The sequence below is a fragment of the Pavona decussata genome, unplaced genomic scaffold, assembly GCF_977016875.1.
Source record: "Pavona decussata unplaced genomic scaffold, jaPavDecu1.1 SCAFFOLD_175, whole genome shotgun sequence".
NCBI classification, from domain to species: Eukaryota; Metazoa; Cnidaria; class Anthozoa; order Scleractinia; family Agariciidae; genus Pavona; species Pavona decussata.
The window spans coordinates 4,562,509-4,580,630 of record NW_028145586.1 but is presented as its reverse complement, the minus strand read 5'-3'; the positions used below and the strand labels follow the sequence as shown (position 1 = coordinate 4,580,630).

At 37.7% G+C, this 18,122-nt stretch overlaps 1 protein-coding gene and 1 pseudogene across 1 annotated transcript in view; one reads left to right on the top strand and one right to left on the bottom strand.

Annotated features, from left to right (window-relative positions):
* Positions 1–16,587, bottom strand: part of LOC146463787 (uncharacterized) — a 73,622-nt gene extending 57,035 nt beyond the window's left edge. Inside the window, exons 1-6 of the mRNA XM_085084379.1 lie at positions 16,468–16,587; positions 14,966–15,122; positions 12,147–12,319; positions 10,924–11,160; positions 3,749–3,869; positions 2,685–2,756 (exon numbers count right to left, since the gene is read on the bottom strand). Of these exons, the coding sequence (XP_084940505.1) occupies positions 2,685–2,756; positions 3,749–3,869; positions 10,924–11,160; positions 12,147–12,319; positions 14,966–15,122; positions 16,468–16,573 (866 nt within the window). The 5' untranslated portion in view covers positions 16,574–16,587. The remainder of the gene's footprint in view (positions 1–2,684; positions 2,757–3,748; positions 3,870–10,923; positions 11,161–12,146; positions 12,320–14,965; positions 15,123–16,467) is intronic.
* On the top strand, positions 6,196–8,789 carry LOC146463788 (uncharacterized; annotated as a pseudogene).
* Positions 16,588–18,122: the final 1,535 nt, after the last annotated feature.

Sequence of the window (18,122 nt, the reverse complement as noted above, 5' to 3'; positions counted from 1 at the left end):
TATTTTAGTAAATTACTCAGAAATGGTGGGGACTTATACTCCTGGTCTAATAAAAGTGAGCAATTTCTCTCGCCTTTTGTACGTGGCTTAAGCGAGATTTAGATTAAATTATTCTCAGCAGCGATGTAATTCACATGTCAGTATTAATTTACGTTGTATTGCCAGCCATATCTTTTTCCGTATTTCATATCGTAGGATTCATCGAATTTTCTGACTATGCCTTGCAAAGTGGTGAATGTCGTACTGGAACCGCACATTCAATCATTAAGATTCCATGTCGATCATTCGCAGTCATTTTATCGAGGGAATTGGCCTTTGTTATGAAATATTGTTTGGACAACATTATGTGCCGAATTTAATACCTATTTGGGTCGACTCAAATTATTAAATTCGACATTTGATTTAGACGTCGAATTTAAAGAGTCGCATTTAATTAATAACAGAGGTCTTGTAAGTTTCTTTCCTATTCCTTTTTTTGCTTCGAGCATTTACCGCGCTATTTTCAAACATGGCGGATAATGGAGGCGTTTTGCCTTGCCTTTAATTTGCTTATATATTCCTGAGCTCATTCTTGTCAACAGAAGAATAAGATTCGTTATACAAAAGCCGTTAAACTACGTTCTAGCAAGGAGAAGACTGCTTCTGGGGGTTTCTCTTGTTTTGCTGTTGCTACTTTAGGCACGAAACATCACACGTTTCCCCAGATCTCCTCTTCGGTCTTGTCGTCGATTAAGCTGAAATACTGAGCATTTGATCCAAAATGAAATTAGCGCATTTTAAACATGTGTATTTGGTGGGAGAAAAACAGATCGAGCTGCACATCACATCCGATTCCGCCATATTATTTTCTCCCGAACCGCGCATAGCATTTAGGAGGAAAAGTAGAATTGTGGGTAAAACATAATTTAACATAATTCAAAGAAATTTATGCATTCGAATCGGCACATGTGAAGTTCGGCATATAAAGCAACACTCGAACTTCCCTCGAATATTCGACTGGCCGAGTCGAAGATGCGGGAGAAGTCGCATGTAATTCAGATACGTCGAATTTAATTGATTTAGAAGTCGAACTTCACACGCATTTAATTGCTGAATTAGATTCGGCACATGTTAAATTCGAAGTTTAAACCGGGGCTAGGATGATGTTGATGGGGAAAATTGTTTTTCCTGTGCTAAACTTCCCAGAAGTCTTCCCACACTTCTAGGAATGTGGGAGGGGGTTGGGGGAGGGCCGGATTTACATTGAGTTGACAGGTACATTGACTGAAGTAAAACTTCATTTGCAGACTTGCGACCCTTGGAATTCAATGCATCTCTTTAATTGTATTTCGGATTTAGGAATTTCGAGTTAGACCTACTGTTTGTAAAATCTTAGCAGGATGGTTAAAAAATTCTAACTCTGTCGATTCTGAAACAATTTGAGCACTTTGCAATTATAAATAAGTTAAATAAATGATGACGATTTGCATTTCTGTTAACCTACTAATGAATAAAGAAAAGACCAGCACAGTTGGAACTTTCCACATGCTTGCTGAGCGCATGCTCACTGATAAACATTAGACCAATTCGAGATTAAAAATGGATAATTTGGCTTGCTACTTTCGAGAAAAATGAAGCTCCTGTACCGATGTGGAAGCTGTAGCTGTGTTTATCAGTCTGTACCCGTTAGACAACGGTTTTCAAATGGGACAAAATTCTTCTCGACTTTCAAAGGGAATTACCCAGAAATAGCCGCGGTTGATACTTGATCTAATAGCCACTAAATTATGAGTGGAACTGTCATCGATACAAGGCGAAGCAGGCATTCAGCAAGTTTGATTTATGACTCAGTTGTGGTCATAAATTTTCTTCTTCTTCTTCTTCGAGTTCGCTTGCCATCTTCTTCCTCGGGCAAAACCTACTTAGGTATTTTTTTTTAATTTAGCTATTTTAATCTCGTATTAAACAGTGCCAGCGCTAAGTTTAATTTTCCCAGAGAATACTATAATAAACGTAAGCCGATCTCAGCTAATGGCCAAACTTCGAACGGATCAGTACTGTTAGACCAATTAGAATGCTTAAAACGCCAAGGTCGCTTAGTATAGTTGATGCCGCATACTGACATATGATGCCCAAAGAACGCACTGCCGCTGAAATTTGGACGTGACTATTTGAACGCAAATTCCTTTTCTGATTGACTACCTTTTTCCGGACAGAAAGCTTTGTCTGTCAGAGGTGGCTAAACGAGCGATCATTTGTTTGAGAAGCAAAATGTTGGATTAAAATGTCTCACCTAGATCAAACTTGGAAAAGCATTGAAATGCAAAGTTGAGGGAGGCTTAACAGTGAAAAATTTTCTTCCAACGCGATGTTTGACAGAGATGTGTAATCATTTAGCCGGTGTTTAACAAACCACACAAAATAATGTGTCATTTGATTCAGCGAAAAAAGGTAAAGAGGTGAAGGAGTATTTTAATACGAATGATTTTTCTTAAGTTATCAGTTGTGAGTTATAGTGGTTTAAACTGTCAGTTGTCAGTAAAATTGAAGGCTATTTTCCAGTCTACAGTTAAGCATTATTTCATCGATTCCATGGATGCATATGGGAAGTTTTTTCGAGAGTAAATCAAACTTAAGGGTTCTCCTAGAGCGTCTCTGGCGTCTCGAGGTTTGTTTTAGAGACCAAGAAGAAAAGTAATACTTACAGCCGCTGCAGCTGGGTATTATTATCAAAAACTCCTTTCGGAAGTTCCTTCAGCTGGTTGTTAGCGAAGTTCCTACCAACAGATAATCATACCATGATGGCAACTATCATGTGACATATATCTAATATTTAGTTAAAAATGTAGTCGATACTATAATTTATTGAGGGTTATCAGAAAAAAAAAATCTTTTTAAAAAGATATGTTCGGCCCTGTTGTTGAAAAATAAAAGGTTGCCAAAGATATTTCAAAGAAATATCCTGCCGATAAGGGAAATATTTTCTTTTGATCGTAATCCCTGTTTAATTTTGGTAAAGTGGCTATTCTGCATCTGATCTAAAAAAAAAATTTTTGTTTGGTAAGTAAAAAAAGAAATTCCATTTTTTTTCTTTTTAAAGCATACCCCCAGTAAACTGACAACCTTAGGGGACGACAGCTCAAGACGACCTCGCTAAATTATGCTTGTCTTTCGATTTAGTGCGAAAAAGTAGAGACACATAATTACAAAAAAAAAGAAAGGAGAAAAAAGGAGAAAACAACAAAGAAGATTTGAATAACACAAGACTAAGAATAAGATTTAAAAACATTAAAAATATTTAACGTCATGGGTAAGGCCCAGGGGCCAACGCGTAACGGACCATATCCATTACGATATAGACATAAAGTAGGGAGGCAAAGTTTGATATTTTTAACAAAGTACAATCTTTTTTTGTTCGTGAGATGAGCGGTAAATGTAATCAGCTTAAATGGCTGCTCATGTTCTTATCAACTTTTAATTTGTGGGAATGTTGTAAGTAGTAGTAGTCATAAATGGGATGTCGGTAAAAAAAAAAAAAAAAAACTGAATGTGGTCTGCACTCTGAAATCATAAACTCCGTAATTACCGGTTTACTCATCCATGAAAAAGTGGACTTTTTTGAATCAGTTTTATAGAATACCATTCTCAGCCAATGAGCGCAGTAATAGAAACGTAATACTGTATACGGTTTGAACACATCCCTTATTCGTGTTTGCTTTTCACCATGATTGTGCGCTCTTTGTTTTATTACTAGAAAGATGGTGCTTACAGCACGTTAGCATCGGCCGGCAATGATCCTGGGACTGACGTTAGTTGCTTCTCTGCACACGAGACCTCTATCAAGGTACGATCGCGCAGCCATGGAGAACAAACGCAAGGCTTGGGGCATGCTGATAAAAGAGGGAAAGTACATAAAAACTAAATGAAGGGTATTCCACAAATATTCTTATTTGTTCTTTCATGTGGCTATCAAACAAGTAAACACACACACAAGGTGTTTGTTTTGTTGTTGGTATTATCAAAAATTCTGATAGTTGACGATATTTGACAAATAATAAATTTTCCAACGGAAAGAAATACATTTAAAAGGCCCTTAAAAGGTGCAGGGAAATTACATATATTTTTAATTTTTCTATAAGCGCGTTTGTCAACGTTTTATGAACTTTGAATTATTTATTTTAATCCACTGGTTTAATGGCGGAGATAAGTCTAAAAAGGAACGAGTTTATTATTTCCCCTACCAAATACTTAGTTGATAAAGGAAAACCTAATGTACATGCATATATGGCGATGTTGGTACAACCTCGTTCCCAGGGTTCTCTCTCTTCCTCCCCCGAGAAAGGACCCTGGCTGCGGCTGGTCACGTGCACTTGACAAATTAATTTGTCATTAGGGCGGTGTAGTAAAGTATACAGTTCTCACCTTGTCATAAGGGCCCGAGAAGCCAGCTGCGAAGTTTGTGACAACAAGCGGATTTAAAACCAAACATTTTCACATCCATCACGCACTTGAGACCTGGAAGATGTTCCAGGTAGAATGTTTTTAATCGGTAAAAATTTTCTTAAAAACCGTCATTTTTGGGACTGCAGAGCGAGCCGAAAGACGATGACAGACGCTTGAATCGAAACCCAAACATGCAAGGCGATTAGAGAAGAAGTATCGCTAGCTAGCTAGCTAGAAATGGAGTGAAGTGGAAAAGAAGATTATTTTAGTATTCCTGAAGGAAACACCAAGAATATTTTGGCACTAGAATGTAAGCAGGAGAGGTATTTGACTAAATTATGAGTATTCAAAAATACCGACAGACTGAATTGAAACGAACCGCACGCGAATATAATTCAAAGCTAATTCTTATGTTATTTTATTGCCTACGTGCCTAACTTTAAGTAGTAGTTAAATGAAAAACATTGCCCTCAGCCGAATTTTTCGATTGTGATTGTAAAACAACGTCCTTTGTTATAGGAAATCGGTGACCAAATATGTATTCATTATTGCGAATTAAATAAACCAAAACAATGTATTTGAGTGATAAATTGTAATGCTGTTACCAAAAGCATTATGTGTGAACTAAATTTCATTTTACAGAGCAAAAGACGTACCTATTACCGGTGTTAAGTTTGAATAAGTGGTATTTCTGCTGGACTTCCTGGAAACAGTTCTACTACGGGTAATACTCCGATTCATGATGTGAAAATAATTATCAACCTATGCTTCTTTGACCATTTGAAATTCAACAGATTCTTGAGTTCTTGATATACGATTTTTACAGGCTGCATGAAACTGCACCAAATCTCTCGCCTTTCTCTTGCTTTTGCCTCCGCTTGAAAATCTCTGTTAGGCTCTTGCGAACAAAACAGTAGATCGAGGGTACCCTAACTGGGAAGAGGTTTGTCGTGTGCAGTCACGTGACCAGCCCAAATCAGGGCCCTTTCTCGAAGGGGGAAGAGAGAGTCCCCTGGGAACGAGGAAGATACTGGTAAACAATATTTTTGTGAACCCTGCACAAAAATCATACTTTCAAGTTCCAGTGACTTTTTCCTGTTGAGATATTCGTGAAAATTTCAAAATGCGGCGAAAGTGCTGTTTTCTGGCCAACTAAAAGAGTTCAAAATAAGTTGAGGGAACGAAACACCGACAAACTTCATTTGAAGTCAAACTTTTCGAACAATCCGAACATCTATTCTTGTTTATTGCCCACTTCTAAACAGTTTCAATTATATTCATTTTGTGATTCTAGCAGGTAACTTGTTAAAACCACCTTTGAAAAGCCCAAAAAATAGGCGCGAAATACAGGTAATATTTAAAGGGGTACTGGCACCTAATTTAGTGTCACTTTGAAAAGCTTAAAACTTTTTTGTTTTAAAGGAATCGTTAAAATAATGGTTGAGTGCTAGTCTTGTTAACAATAACCCAACAAGTGCTCAGAAACTACTTTTAATTATACTTAGCTCCGTAAGGCTATGATTGCAAGTTGAAAATGTTGGCCAACTTTCTCAAGTTCTTCCTGTGTATTTTAGACAAGGCACTAAAAACTAATTATATGCTGTTCTTCCTACGAGAAAAACCTCAATATTTTCTTTCCGGTGTTGTAACAGCAATTTCATGTTACAAACCAGGTTCAAATATTTGAGCAGTTTTGACCAAAACACAGTAAAGTCGCCATGACAGTTGCCATTTAACGGCCAAAAATATATAGTTATTTTAACAACATTTACGATGCCAAATGTCGAGCATGGACTCGCAACGCTTCCTTTTGAGAAAATCGGAGAATTTATGTAATATGCATTTAATCAACTAATTTCTGGAACTTGACTACCGGGACTACTAGCATGTCTCGGTTGTCTCCGTTATCATTTTTCCTGGTACCCAGCTCCCTCTCTTTCCTACTTTTCCTCAAGTCTCGAGGCTTAAGCCTGGTTTTCACTTGGACATAAGAACACTTGCAACTTAAGCATCTTGCTAAACTTCGAGGGGAGCTGGTGTCGAGAATTTTGTCAAGAAATAGTTTTCAGCGCGTGCGTCTGTCATTATGCTTATGTACGAAGCGTTTTCATTTGCTTTCATTTATGCTTATGCTCATGTCCTAGGGAAAACCAGCCTTTACTTTGCCCAAATTGCATTGCTTAAGGTGGCCGAACACAGTTTTCCAGTATGCAGGTGTTAGTAAGCGTTATTTGGAAACTACGTTCTTCTGGATGCCCAAAATTAGCGTGGTGCAAGATCAACTAAAATGGAATGAATTTTAATACTTGTTGTTGAGCTAGGTCCCGTTGCCATGGCAACGCAGCGAGCTATTGACCGTCTCCAAACAATAGTTTTCCTTAATTTTTAGAAAATGCACTCGTTAGATTTTTTCCATTTTTTGTCTCCAGAAAAACTCACAAAATACTGACATAATGATACTGCTTTCATGTAACTTTAACAGAGGGATTTTCTGTAAATATCCGTTTTGCACTTTAATGTTTTGTGAAGCTACCCTCTGTCATATTTGGATTTTTGTTTGCAGGCGAGTTACGCTTTTAGAGAACTACTGTTTTGTTAAATTTCACGAAATTCTAACGAGCGGTTCCTTAGAAAACAGTTCATTTCCATTAACACAACCAGTCACAATTTTTTGGTCGAATGCGCATGCGTGTCATTTTATTGGGTTTTCACAGCAAAGATTAAAAGCGTGCAAAAAGGGTTAACTCTTCGTGAAATCACTTTCTTTGTTCGGTGATGAAAGAAAAAGAGTTCGCAAACGACACTGGATTATTTTAAGAGCGAAACTCAACTTTGTGATCCATTTGATATAAAATTAAGGGATCGCTTTATCGACGCCATATTTTGCTTACCATAACCCTAGCGCGCTCTTACTGCCATCAATAAAAGAATGAACCTGTCAAGCGCGCGCAAACTGTGTTCGGCCACCTTAAAAGTTTCTTGAAATTGGCCTACTCTGTTCGAATTCGACTAGAATTAAAGCTTAAATTTAATTAGCGTTATATATTTGACTATACTTTTGAAAAGGAATTTTCACATTGATCAGGGTCCCAAAGGGGGGGTCCGCGGAGCCCTGGAGCCCTGAAATTTCTGCTGTGGAGCCCGGAGCCCTATCATTTTACTGACTGGAGCCCTGATCCTTTTTTGGCTGTGGAGCCCGGAGCCCAAAGACATTTTGTGCGGAGCCCGGAGCCCAGCATTTTCAAGTTTGATCATTCGAGCTCCCAGATTGCATTGATTCTTGCTTACTGCCTTTTTGTGTTTGTTTGTGCGCCTTAACAAATACAGGACTCGTATCTTGAAGATACGACACATTTCATAAGGTTTATTGAAAGCATTAGGGTGCCTAGAAACGCTTTTCTAGTCTCAATGGATATCACTAGCCTAAACACGAATATCCCACAGGAGGAACGAATCACTATAGTATGCAACGCATACGAGGACGTTCATGCTAATAACCCTCCTATAGCTACAAATTTGCTCAGAGAAATGCTCAGTCTTATACTGAAGGAGAACTCCTTCCAATTTAACGGGAAAGACTATCTCCAAACACACGGAACTGCCATGGGCACTTAAATGGCAGTAGCTTTTTTACCAACATCTTTTTGGCATCTATAGAAAGGTAGATCTTAAGGCTGAGCGTTAACAGACCACTAACGTGGAAAAGGTTCATTGGCGATGTATTTTGCTTGTGGGATACAAACAAAGAAGAAATAGAACGTTTCATAGAGCAAGCAAATTCGTACCACCCTACCATAAAGTTTACCGCTGAAGTCTCACAATTAGAAACAACATTCTTGAATACAACAGTCTATAAGGGAGAAAGATTCGAGAAAGAATAGATTCTCGACGTGCGCACACATTACAAACCTGCTGAAACATTTCAGTACACAAACCACAACAGTTGCCACCCAGCAGGTGTCAAAAAAGGCTTCATTAAAAGAGAAGTCCTTAGGCTTCTGAGGACAAACTCTTCTAAAATAGTGTTTGAGGAAAACATTAAAAACTTTAAAACACGCCTGGCATCCAGAGGTTATCCTAGTAACCTGGTGGACAAAACCCCCTCTGAAGTTAACCTCGCAGAAGGAAAGAACGCTCTTACACAAAAACAGAAAGCGCACAAGGAAATCGTTTACCCTTCGTGACACAATTTCAACCATCACTGCCATGTTTTAAAAATATTCTAACTGGGACAAATGGCATTTAATAAAAAACCAGCCGCTACTAAGAGAGATTTACAAGGAACCTTCCTTGATCTCTTATAGAAGAGGGAAGTCGCTTAAAGACATGCTTGTTAAAGCAAAACTATAAAGGCTTTTATCAACACAACGGGCACACAGCGGGAGTCAGGCAGGTCTGTCAGCCCCATTTAAATAGGTTTAATATTTAATCCGCTCTTAAATAATAGGAGATAAAATAACTGGCTGCTTGGGTTTAAAAACTTGATCGGAATTGCTGACTTTTTTATTTGCGTATTTGATTTAGCGTTAAAAATATAATATTTACATATCAAGATTGTAGACCAGAGTGGAGCCCAGAGCCCTAAAGCAGATGATGTGGAGCCCTAGAGCCCTGAACATTTCGCCTTGGAGCCCTGGAGCCCTGCATTTTTAAGGCCGGAGCTCTGGAGCCCTAAGCCCCTTTGGGACCCTGATAGATATATTTTCAAAATGATTTGACAAACATCGTTCAGAATGTTTGCCCTCCCCCCCGCCCCCCTTCCCCTCCCCCCACCCCAATTTTACAGCGAGAGAAACAGCCCTGGGAACTAAGTTGAAGAAAACCTTTCCATGGAAACAATCAACTGACTATTATTACGCCTATCTGTAAGTTGAACATTTCAAAGTGAAAGCACTGCCTCTCAAAAGGTTTGATTGACCCGCATACGGAAAAACTAATGTATCTAGTTCTTTGATACTAGGGAGATAAATTTTCTCAACGCCCTCAGGCAGAGACAAAAGTTAAAAAGAAAATTAGAGGGAGAATGCAATCTACAAATCGACTGAGATTCTGGTGCTCTATGGCCAAAGACAATTTCCCTCAACTAATTTATTCCGCTTGATGCACTTCTGCATTTTGCAGCAAACACTCCCACCTCGAATGGGTGCCTTTTTAATGTAGTCATAACCAGCTTACAACCACAATTTAAACTACTTATACACGTCCAACATTTCTTTGTCGCGCGAGATTTCCTTTGGCTTAAAGTACAACGTGGCATGCATTTCATGCAAGACAAAAGTTCAGGTGGTTGCGAATCGCTGACAGCTTAAAGAAACTTTAGGAAGCTAGTCTTGGGTACATTTCACCGTCAAAATGGTGAACAAAATACGGCATCAGGAAAAGAAACTTCAAATTTAATTTCATTAGGAAATAGAGGGAACTGAGTACTAGTAATAACAAAAAGAAAAAGAAGGTGCAACATCGGACGCAAACAAGCAAGCAAAAAACAGTGGAAAATACGAGAACAATGAACATTGTATGACCTATCAATTGAAGGCCGGTTGTTGTTTTACAAGAAATAATTACAAAAGGCTAAAATAAAAATAAGATAATTGTTAATGCTACGAGCTTCTGTAGGTTTGGATTCTTATAGTTACTTGTTTTGTCTTTTTGGGTTGATGCAGACCCGGGAGGGAGGTAAGTGACCCGCACGCACTGCATTGCGATGTTTATAACTTGTTTTACTTATTCAAGAAAAAGCTATGAAAAACGGTGACTTTTTTAGTTTGTCTCAGATGCAAACGTTAACCAATCAGTCGCCCATTGCACCAAAAATATTTATTTATCTAGACAGTGCGAAAAGGGGTAATTTGACACCTTCTGGTTGGAACGGCTCGAGACTAGATTCCCCCTTATGCGAATCACAAGCTGATACTGCACACCGCAAACATGTTCCGGGCCACTAACTTAACTCTATATTGGTCTGTCATAGTTTCAATTCTATATAGAGACTTTAAAAAAAATAATAATAAAAGCCAAAACGCTGAATACTTCAGGCTAAAAAAGAAAAAAAAAAAACTCAAAACGTCGCAGTCATTTCTTTTTAAATTTATAATTCGAAAAGGCAAATTACCGAACAGCCTCCTTCAGACACTTAGCAGATGCGTCAGAGTGGTCACAGTGAATTTCAACTTTTGGGGTGGAAAGGATATAAAGCAACCAAAATAACTTTGACATAATTTTAAATAATGCAAGAAGACAAAAGGGCCATGCAGTAACACTCACTCACCTTACTGCAAAGTTATTATTAAGTCCCATTTTATCTATTAATTTAATTTACTGTTAGGCGCAGTTAGATATTTTATAGAAACTAAGCGATATTATCTTTTATTATTAAATTTATTATTATTATTATTATTATTATTATTATTATTATTATTATTATTATTATTATTGGTGCCAACATTTTAAGAGTTCAAGATGCTCAGAACCATTGAAAATGAAACATTATTGGTTACTCACCGATGAAATTAACATCGAACTTTTTCTCATCACTTCCATACTTGCTACTGGCACGGCATGTAAAGTTTCCTTCTTCATTTACTTGGACTCTTGCAATGTTTGAAGTTGCATTTACCAGAGTTGTTGAGTTCCTTATCACCGCTATGTGTATGGGAAGGGACCCTGAAGCTGAGCACAGTAGTGTGAGGCCTGGTACCGCTCGCACAACAGTAGCTGGTAACAACACCTTTGGTGAAACTAAAAAACGAAAACAAAAAAAAATATAATACAGGTATAACTTAGCGGCACTCCATAACAGCAAAAATAAAAAAATTAAAAACGAAAATGAAACAGAGCATTTACAAAAAACGAGATAAAATAAATGAGAATTAATAATAAAGTGTATTATCGTTTATCTCGCGGTGTAGTCACTCGCCACCTTTCGACTGCTTACTCCTAGTCTTCTTCAGGCGATGAGGTCAAATGATTACGTAGCAACAATTGTATCACGAAGGTCGGCTGTGATTGGTGTATTTCGATCTTCCACTGAGTCCATTGTTCCGGCAAGAGGGTATTGCTTCTTCTTTCAAAACAGAGGGGTGGGGGGGGGGGGGGGGTGGGGGTGGAGGTGCAGAAGTGGAGTTACGTAAAGCACGGATTCAACGGAATCATTTTTTGTTAATACAGTTGGTTTACATTTTGAAATTAGGTTCAAGAATAGAATAAAGCGTGCACTTTGAAACCGGTTTACCGACAGAAAACCAGAGTGACTTGGCCAACAGCCTACACTACGGTGACTTTAGGACTTAACACAATTTCTATAGAACCTCTCTTTCTCTTCCTTCCGGGAATCAAGGGAGTCTCTGCTCGCAGGGTGACTCTAAAATAATTCCTACTGTTTTCTTTAATTGATTTCTAAAATTAATTACGACAAGCTTTTATTTATTTCAGCTTCGCTCATCTCGGTGATTAGCTTGTGCCATCTGCAGGTGGTATCTATTGTATTTGTTGAACTACTGTTAGACTAAACAAAAACGACCACAACAACAACTCCGTAGGCGAGTGTCACAGGACTATAGTATACGCATCTATCTGCCCAATTATTGCCTTGTTGTAAACTAACAATTATTAAAATTTTCCTCGAAATACATAAGGTCGGGTGGGTACTGAACTTCACGTTTTTTACTTCTTAATATTTAATTTGTAATTTTAAGATGATGATATTTTCAGTTATCCGTTCCTACCTGGTGGACCACTGGTGAAAGACAATAGAAATCCTCTCCTTGGAATAATATTATCTGAGCGGAATGTTAGCACAGCCTTGCCCCCTGTCACAGAAATCTTCTCCCCAGTCCTCTGACCACAATACACACCAAGTGATTGTTTCTTCTCATTAGTGATCTTCAAATAGTCCCATCTACAAAGCAAAATAGTCAGCCTTAGAGGATATGCAAACAGAGTTGTTGTATAAAGAGGTAGAAATAGTGAAATGGTGTCACAAGGATGATTGTTGCACCCGGTAGACAGTTTCGTGTATGGTCCAAATGAAGTATTGCACTGAGGGAAGGATAGAAACCAGTGATAAAGAAGGTAGTTTTGAATATAGAAGATAGTATCCCCAATTATTTTAATAATACTTTACTGTTTGTTTCAGAGTGCTTGCAGGAGGCTTTTTTTTTTTCTGAAGATAATAGTATAATAGAAAAAAAGGGACTTTCACGTCAATTATTTTTCGCTACACCTTAATTCTTCCTATTCGTAATTTTGGGTAATATGCGAAATAAAAGTCAAAATTCCATTCAATAAGGTATCCTTTTAAAACGACGTGGGACTCGATAAAGAAAGAACAAACACGATTGTAAAAGTAAAAGCATGTTGCGGATTTACTTAAAGTTACTCCTGCAATGACAAGGTAAAATACGTTGATTTAGTGAAGTTTGTTATCAATTAAAATATGACTAATATTTTATAGACTAACCTAAAATAAATAAATAAAATTCATGTCTTGAAGTTGTCTCAAGGCATGTTTACATTTTAATACGAATTTTTTTTCGACTAATGTCGCACTTTTTTATGCTTACTCAGTGTCCAGCTGCAACTATGGCACGCGCGGAGATACTAACATACGGGCGAAAATAATTTCCGCGCATGCGAAGAAGTGCAGCAGGTGGAAGTTTCCGTCGCTGGGGGAGGGTGGGTGGGGCAAAAGGGAAACTATGAACAGACCTCTTGGGGCCTGAAATCATATTTGAGCGATTACAAGTGTGCAGGGCGTATGAATATTATGCCCAATACCTATGGGTATAACAAAGGTCTCAAGAGGAAAAGTGTGCTAATTTATGGAGCGCGCGAAGTCATTTCGACGCAATCATATCAATGAAAATAGCAGACAGTTCACACGTCCAATTTGAAGTTCTAGATACTGGCGACAAAAGTTGCATGGACAATCGAATGTGTGAGGGAGATTTTACAGCACTACGTAGTTCTTCTTATTATTTTTTTTGCCACCAAACAAAGAAGTTAGAACATGGGACATAAAATGTGAAGAAAAAGTGCCGAGATGACTTAAAAGAAACTAGAAGGCTTATATTATGCGAAGACGCCTCCTCAAAGGAAGCTTGAAATATTATTTAACTTGCGTCGAGATAAAGACATGGCATAAAGTCGATAGCAAAACGATAAACTAAATCATACGCTTAGAGATTTCATGTTATTCATAGTAATCAATGAATTAATCAATTCTTAAGAGATTTCTTTAATTAAAGACAGAACCTGAGTTGACGATTTCATTGTCAAGCGAATTAGAAAATTTGGGTTCTTGGAAAAAGACAGAAAATTTCTTAATTATAGTCCGAACATAAGTTAGACGGAAAGCATGGGAGTTTCTATTATTGAAAAGTAGCGTCTTCAAATCGCACATTCAAACCACAGGCGGCCCAAGCTCAAGCTGTGCAGTGAGCGTTGATCATCTTGCGTAATTATAGCGGTCACGGCGCAAATGTAACAGTTTGTATGAGAATATTTACTATTGGGTTTAGGAGGTACAAATATTGGAAAGTGCTAAATAAAAATGACATACCTTGCTTCTAAGGTGTATTGCGTATTGTCTGTTTGTTATTTTGTGCTGATTTGAGGCCATTTTAGCGAGTTATCACTTCCTAGGTTTCCCACTCCTAAGAGTAAGAAACTGAAGAAAGAAAGTCTTTCTCTTAGGAGTGGGAAACCTAGGAAGTGATAACTCACTAAAATGGCCTCTTAGGAGTGGGAAACCTAGGAAGTGATAACTCGCTAAAATGGCCTCAGATCAGCACAAAATAACAAACAAACAAACAATAAGCAATACACCTTAGAAGCAAGGTATGTCATTTTTATTTAGAACTTTCCAATATTTGTACCTCCTAAACCTGATCGTAAATATTCCCATACAAACTCTTATATTTGCGCCGTGACCGCTATTACGCAAGATGATCACCGCTCACTGCACAGCTTGAGCTTGGGCCGCCTGTGTTCAAACGAGCTGTGATTTCAGAACGATTTGAGCGCGATATCGTCTACGTTATGTAATAAATCCTGTAAATTTACATATCCATACAAATTTACAAGTTTTAGTTGTGTTCGAAACCCCTCCATTATCTCGGCAATCAATCGCACTGGAATCAATCAATCAATCAATCAATCAATCAACTATTAAAAAAGTGCGTCAAAAGTTGTGCAAAACTGAGCCGCACGTATAAACAGGTTTTGAGTAGTTATTGGAAAACACCTCATCTCAAAGGTTGCTTGATGATTCCAGTAACTGTTTTCTGCAATCACATGTTACACAAACTACGATTCCCCGTAAAAAAACTAAATATATCTTTCAATTTAAAGTTTGCGTCTTTTAAAGTTTCAGTCCCTGATAAACGATTAACGCCTAACGCCTAATTATGAAAATTACGATCTATGACGTTTGGGTACACTTAACACTATTGGTCAAAAAATGAATGAACGATGAATAAGGCATCATGCAGAGGTAAATAAACTATATCGCTAATGTCATGGTAACAGGTGTGCATTTACTTACTCACATAACCAGTGATACTCCAGGTCAAACTCGTCAAAGTTGATTACCAGCGCCATGCCGTCTAGAACTGAAACCGAATAACTGCAGTTCATATTTTTCGGGTAGTTGTTTGGATATCCAGGACTTGAAAGCGAGTTGTTTACCACTGAACCACATTCTATTCAAAGCAAAAGTAGTTCAATCAACATCTTACTTACGAGATGGACACGATGAAACAAATAGTGAGACAATCAGTGACAGAAAATTCTATGATATTGAAACATCCTCTACCGGCCATAGCAATAAGTAAATCAATTTTACTCTTCACACGACGAAGCTCAGAATTTACCATCTGTTTTATTCATCAAGAAGCCCACTGGACGTTTTCGACTTCACTGATCCCAGATTTTGCAGGACGTATTTTATATGTGGAGCATATGACTGTAACGATCACTGTAACGGTGACTACTTTTGTTACTGCGCATACGTTCTACGCATTTCGAGATACTCGAGTTTTCTATGGGTGGTGCCTACTAATACAGGGATATTATTTTGTGCGGTTTAAACTGAACTATGCGGAAAAACCAGACCTTAGCAAGTGCTCTTGGCATCCAAAAAGAAAATTTGGGGCAACCCTTTTTTTTTCAGTGAAAATAAAGCTTCAATTTGGGGAAAAATGCCATATAGTGCTTTTAATGTTTCAGTTTTTTGGAATTATTGTTGCGTGGTTACCCGCAATTTTCTTTTTGTATACCAATAGCCCTTGATAAGATCTGCTTTTTCTACATAGTCATAAACTGCGCAAAATACCTCTGTATTAGTAGGCACCGTCCCTGACTAATTGCGGTTGACATGCTGAAAACATTCCACTTACGACAACACCACTAATTATATTTACAAAGGATCACGCATAGGATATCGGGAGCAAATAGTCCAGTCATGGCTTCAGTAAATATCCGATTAATATCTCACCTAAATGGCATTACATTGTAATAAAAGATTAAGTGACTTACATTGTTATTTTTTAAATTAAACTGGAATGGTTATCATTTTTTGTTGGAATGGTTTGACGGAGCCCATTGAAGTAAGTTTCTGGTGATGGTCCAAGTTACTTAATTTCCGTCTTTGTTTGCCGTTTTTCCCATTTACGGTTCATCGTTGGATCCTTTGTGGACAATTAAATGTATAAAACGTCACCACTGACACCCAATTTTGAAACAGGGGAGGGAGGTGAGAGAAGTGAAGGCAATGTAAAATGTGGCAACCTTCGCAAGCCAGAATTGACAGGTGTTAAGGACGTGTTGCTCATCTTCCCTACAATAGTTATCACTTAAAAGATTCTGATCAACGTATCGTGGCAGTTCCAGAATTCGTAATTCCTAGATCGCTGGTAGACTTTCGTTGTATCAGTCCATGAACAGCATGGAATAGATGTTTCATGCTTTGAAGATATGGATTGTAAGTCAAGGACGTGTACATGTACAGACATATTGCAGCCAGAAAGAGAAACAACATGAACTCACCTTGGCTGGCGATAATGCCGTTCTCACTCCAAAACAGCACAAAGAGTAAGACAAGCATTTCCATGCTGGAAAGATGATTTTTTGCCGTCACCATTGCACCGATCATCAGCCTTTACTTCCTACAGGCAGAGAGGATAATAAAAAACTGTCATCGTAGCTCAGTTAAATGTTCAAATAAGCAAACCATTGAAAACTAATGTCCTAAATTAGTACTGCCTTTTCTTGTGTTTAATTCTCCTGGATAATTTTTCAGTAAGTTATATTAAGTAACTTTAGTTGCATCGTTTTATAAGATGCCTGGAGTTGGCGAAATAAGCAATTTTGATTTCTTTAGACTTGCCCTCATAGCACGACTGTTAATTACATTGCCTTTTCACAGCGCCAGGTTGCGCAATTTCAGAAGTATAAAAGCTATGGCGACGAGCCTTGGAGGACAAATAATACGTCTAAAGATCTTTCCTGTGAGGTCCGCAACGAGAAGTGATGGCGTAGACGATATCGCGCTCAAATCGTTCTGAAATCACAGCTCGTCATGCCATGAAATCATGATTGTCAAATGGAGGCCATCTTGTATCCGCCATATTGGATTTCTGTATTTCCTCAACACTTTAGGAAAGCGCCGAAATTGAACGAAAAGTAATCAAAACCAATAAAGGAACACTAATATGGGAAAAAAAAAATAAAAGTTACGGTAAGTAGAAAGTAATTTTCCATTTCTGAAAATATGCTTGTCAAAAATTGGTTGTCATGGCAACATCAAAGTCAATGAACAGTAACAAATGGCATGAAATTCTTCTCAGATAAATTTCCGAGTGAGTCCTGAAATGTCAGGCCGTTTGCTTAAATATTGAAAAAGTTATTCAGGTTCAAAGTCCCGCGGGCAGAATTGGGACCCCTAGGTCTACATAGGGTTAAAAAACTGTTAATTATACCAACGTAAAAGCTAGGAACCTGCCACTATAGCGAAACACCTACATAAAATACTAAAGACAGTTAAATTGAGTCCATGGATGGGAAAGGACCCTTTTGGAAGCCTCTATAGGTTACCAAACACAGAGAGACCACTGTATGGGTTAACATGAAAATTAATGAGGAAATCATTATGTTGAAATGCAAATGTTTTCATTGTGTTGGTCAAAATACTATAATGCAGACAATCGTCTTCCTGTAGTAAACCAGAAGCTCTCTGCTAAAATGGAACTTTTGTTTACGCCGCCACATATTAAAATAAAATAATAATAACAATAATAGATAGCAATTATCACCAGAGCTGCTGGATACCTTAATTTAACTTTAAAAACATTAATCTTATACATTAATTATTACGGCTCAACGAACTGAAGGCGAGTGTTCAAGATTAAGTAGCAATTTTGTAATATAAATATAGTTAGTAGAGTCACCAATCTCACATTTTTGGCGGAAAATAAAAGTACTATGTGTTGCTATTAACGGCAGGTTACTGGAGAAAAAGAAAAAGTTTGATGATGCAAGCTTGACCCCTTTGTATTTTATAAATAAATTTATAATTGCTTCTGTTAATTCATTGCCTTTTTTCTTGCAGTAGGATTTGAGGAATTTTTTTTTCACTTTGTTAACATCCCAATTTTGAAGCTTTCTCATGAGACTTTCATGGATACCTATCGTGACATTTAAGA